Source organism: Opisthorchis viverrini (genome assembly GCF_000715545.1).
Source record: "Opisthorchis viverrini unplaced genomic scaffold opera_v5_95, whole genome shotgun sequence".
NCBI classification, from domain to species: Eukaryota; Metazoa; Platyhelminthes; class Trematoda; order Opisthorchiida; family Opisthorchiidae; genus Opisthorchis; species Opisthorchis viverrini.
Window position 1 is genome coordinate 221,566 of NW_008751752.1, and position 4,112 is coordinate 225,677.

Below are 4,112 nucleotides of genomic sequence, written 5' to 3' on the forward strand. Positions count from 1 at the left end.
TCTACCCCCTTCTCTTCCTGAAAGTTGGAATTCCAAGGAACTGACGAGTTCCACATCTGGACATCGTGTGTGTTGTAGATATCAATGTCTGATCAAAAGAGAGGTAAACACAGGCAAAAAGTAGCAACCCAAACAAGGGACTTGGTATGGTTTTGGGGTTTTTGGTATCCTGTACACGAGTCAAAGCCTTCAGTCACCCATGGAAGCAAACACATACATACATATCCGTTCTTTCTTACCCGGTCGGCTGATGAGACTTCCCCACTCGGCTCCTTCTTGGGGTTATCAAGCTGCTTCCGGGCCTAACTGCCGTTCACTTTTACCCTAGAGTTCAGACGTCATCTCGGAGACTGACAATTACGGCAACACCAAACCCCTAAAGCAAATGGTTTAAATCATCTCTTCCGGGGTGCTGGTGGTCATTCCAGTTGAATAATGCCCTACCTTGAATGCAAGCTCTTTCGTGCTCCTGAAAAACTGGAAGGTACTCCACAAACACACGACAATAGCGTTTGGAAGAGGGCACTGAATACCGTAATAGACAATGTGTTTAGTGACCAGAATAACTTCTAATCAGACAATGCTGTCATCGACGGGGTCGGAACAAGGAAAACACACTTGTTCACGCAACGTTGACAACTAACTGAGGGTTTGACGCGACGGTTTTTAACCATATAAGGTCTACTTCATTCTGTTCCAAGGTTACAGGTTCCACCAATTCCTGATTGCAAACCGCCAGGAAATTATCGCAAGATGAACGTTTATGACTGAAATCAGCTTTAGCTGGATTCAAGAATATACAATCAGTCGGTTTCTTCCGTAGTCCGAGCGAAATCCTTTGATTCCAGCGGAGAAAGCGAATCAAGACAGTCGATTCCTTTAAGCAGCAAACGCGTCTTGAGCCTGAGAGCAGTACAGTATGAAGTCAGATCTGTTGATTAGACTAACTGAAAGGAACGGCTAACCTCACTCCCGAAAACACCTTGTCTACGCTCAGCTGAAGGCAACATCCGAAGCTCCGCTTTTGTAGCGGATAAGTCTGAAAAACTGTAAATTGAATTTGGGTCATGGGAGGACCTGGCACTCCTTAGGAAGTTCGGAAGAACCGCTATCTAAGAAGATGGCAAAAACTTTGAGACATGCTGCGTAGCAGTGATGCAAAAATGGGTGGGATACAGTCTTCAGTCTCAGGTGGAATCGCGCCTGAGTAGGATCAGCCTTGTGATTTACCAGCATACTAAATGTCTTATCTGTTAAACGTGAAAATTCTCGAACCGATGTAGTTCTTTTCTCATTTTCTGGAAATACGTGTCCAGACCTCATGAACCCTTTGATCAATAACCATTACCACTTCTACGATGCACATTAGTCGGCGAAAATAAAAACAGTCGGGACCGGTACCCGCTCTTCATGGCACGATGTTTAGACTGTCCGATGGCTTGCAACTGCTTTATTTTAAGCAAACAAGTCAAGGATTCGTCCACTGAGTTAAAGTAATTGTGCAGTGAATTCCTTTAGTGTATTCGCTGCCAACCTCTCATTGCCGTCGGACTGATGCAACGGTTCGTCCTAGGAAGCCTGGAAGCATGGTCCAGCTGTGTCAGCTTTTCGGTGCCTAGCTGCTTCCCGAGAGAAGCAGGAGGGCCGAGATGCCGCCGGAATGCCCAAGCCTAGACAGGAGCAGTCCAAGTGCACAGATCGGATTCAGACCATCCTTCGCACTTTAACCAATGAGCAATCTGGAGTTCTACCCTGGGTGCCAGTACAGTATCCACTTGTAGGTAGGGCGGAAAACTTGACGTAGTCAAAACTGAACCCAGTGTGTCAGTCTGATCCCCAACAAACACACAAGTTGTGAGAATCAAACGGTTGAAGTGGAATCTGCCCACCAAACAGTCTCTCATACTCATTGTCAATCAACTGTGATAGGCTTGCAGCTAATGGGTTCAAACGTAGCACTGGCATGCTGTGACGACTTTTAAACAGATGACCCACCTCTAATCCGGTCAAACTGGTCATAGTAACAGAAGCTACATGTTTCTTGTGTTTCCATGATGACGGATTGTCGTGACCGCGTGGACAACGTGACAGCTCAATCCATTCAGGTCACTGAGCGGTCAACAAGTGCACCGTAGTCAGCGGCTCAGTTACCTTTAAGGTGAGCGAGCGAGCATTTCCAAGTCTTACCAGGTCATTTACTGTGTGTGTGTGTGTTGAAAAGAAGTTGGGGTCATGATACATGCTGTCCACTAATCACAGGCACGTGGCTTTCTTATACACCCTTGGACAGTGAACTCAACAAGTTATTCCGCTTAATCACCCTCAGAGACACCCTGAGCCAACCTGTCTACCACAGTACCATGTCTCTTATTCCGTTGTTAACTTATTGTTTAAAACCAAAGAGCATTTTGCTCTGCTAGAAACAATCTAATAGATTGGAATCTCTTCATAAAGGAAACTACTCACAAGGTTGCTGAAAACTCCTCGAAGCCCATGACCCGGTTTCGCCCTTCCAGTTCAGGCTCATCAGGTAGGCGCAGTTCCCGAGTTTCCGTCAAACTTATGTTCAACTTGAACCCAAATTGGACTGTGTTCGAGAAATACACTCATTTGCAAACCAATTTGGTTTTCACAAGAGACTCAACTAAATCTCTCGTTTATGATATTCCTTAATGAAAATACACTGCGATATCTCGAATATTGTGTCAACTGAAACATGAGGCGGCCTGTGTGCAGCACATTCAGTTGTAGAATATCATAAACGCGAGATTCAGTTGAGTCTCTCATGAAAACCAAATTGATTTGTAAATGAGTGTATTTCTCGAAGATTGGAATCTCCTTCGGACAACTTTTAGACAGCTTCATGGCATTCTGTTGTGCAACTAATGGTCTGACAGATCGTTTTTGACGAGAATGGGGAAGCTACCGCCTGCTTGGAGCACTTAACAACCTGAAACATAGGAATGCTAACTCATTTCATCATTCCGTGTCTGTTCTGGTTCGCGGGTAGAGGAGATGTAAACACATGGTTTGTGCAAGAGCCAGTGGAAAAGGTGGCATAAATTTTTCACTAACCGAAACGTGTTGCCCATATCCTTCGTGATGGTAGATATGAACTTTCTCGATACAAAGACGCTATTCAATATAGACCCCATCACATACAGTTGCCCAGACTAAACCCGACCCTCGAGGTCTCATTCAAAAAATTCAACTGAGGTTCTTCAAAGCTATATCATCCAGCTAACAGCCTCGATGATGGCATCAAACAGCTATCTTCATTAGACCGAACGGGCAGAAATCAGAGATCTCTGTCTGCTTGATGGGTGGACGAACAGCCCCAAGCCTGACACGTTGCTGAAGTCCTTTTCAGATCACTCTTCTATCCACTCATTGAAGTGGATCTCCTAAGTTTCTGAATTCCCTCAGTGCATCGCTGGTTCATCCCGACACGGTCGATCTTCGGAAAATCAGAGAGGATGACAGAACTGTCAACGCAACATCCTGTCATCGACATATCACAGCAGCGGTCGTTGGCTTGTTCGCTGTGCTGGGCAATTTGATTGCAAACGTTTCATCACCAATCGAGGTGACATCATCAGTGCGTTATTGGGGAGCGTAGTTGTGCGTAGCGGTGGGTTAGTGGTTGTGCAGTGAGTAGTGTTGCGTGTGTGTTGATATACGTGCTGGTAGCCGGGGATGACCTTTGGCCGCGATTAGTCTATGCAAACTGTTAGACTTTTGCATGGATACATAGTTTACCTTCGGTGGACAAACATATCAACAGCTCAAAGGAACTGCAATGGGATCCCCAATATCAGGATTGATTGCTGAGGCGGTAATGCAAAGGATAGAGCGTGCGGTACTGCCGATCATCAATCCAAAGCTGGGGATCCGCTACGTGGACGACACCTTTGTCGTCATGAAACGGAATTCAGTACATGACGCACGTGAACTGCTCAACACAACGTTTGATGATATCAAGTTTACAATCGAACTGGAAAGAAACAATCGGCTACCATTCCTGGACGTCTTAGTGAACAGAAAGGTGGATGGGACTCTGGAAACCTGCGTATACCGCAAAGAGACTCATACGGACCAAATACTGAACTACA

At 45.6% G+C, this 4,112-nt stretch overlaps 2 protein-coding genes across 2 annotated transcripts in view; both read left to right on the forward strand.

The window, feature by feature from the left end:
* Window positions 1–2,673, forward strand: part of T265_05215 (hypothetical protein) — a gene marked incomplete at both ends in the record, with an annotated part of 7,194 nt that extends 4,521 nt beyond the window's left edge. The window contains one exon of the mRNA XM_009170170.1: window positions 2,517–2,673. Coding sequence (XP_009168434.1) covers window positions 2,517–2,673 — 157 coding nt within the window. The remainder of the gene's footprint in view (window positions 1–2,516) is intronic.
* T265_13721 (hypothetical protein) overlaps window positions 1–4,069 on the forward strand; it is a gene marked incomplete at both ends in the record, with an annotated part of 8,590 nt that extends 4,521 nt beyond the window's left edge. Inside the window, 2 exons of the mRNA XM_009170194.1 lie at window positions 2,403–2,655; window positions 3,755–4,069. Of these exons, the coding sequence (XP_009168458.1) occupies window positions 2,403–2,655; window positions 3,755–4,069 (568 nt within the window). The remainder of the gene's footprint in view (window positions 1–2,402; window positions 2,656–3,754) is intronic.
* Window positions 4,070–4,112: the final 43 nt, after the last annotated feature.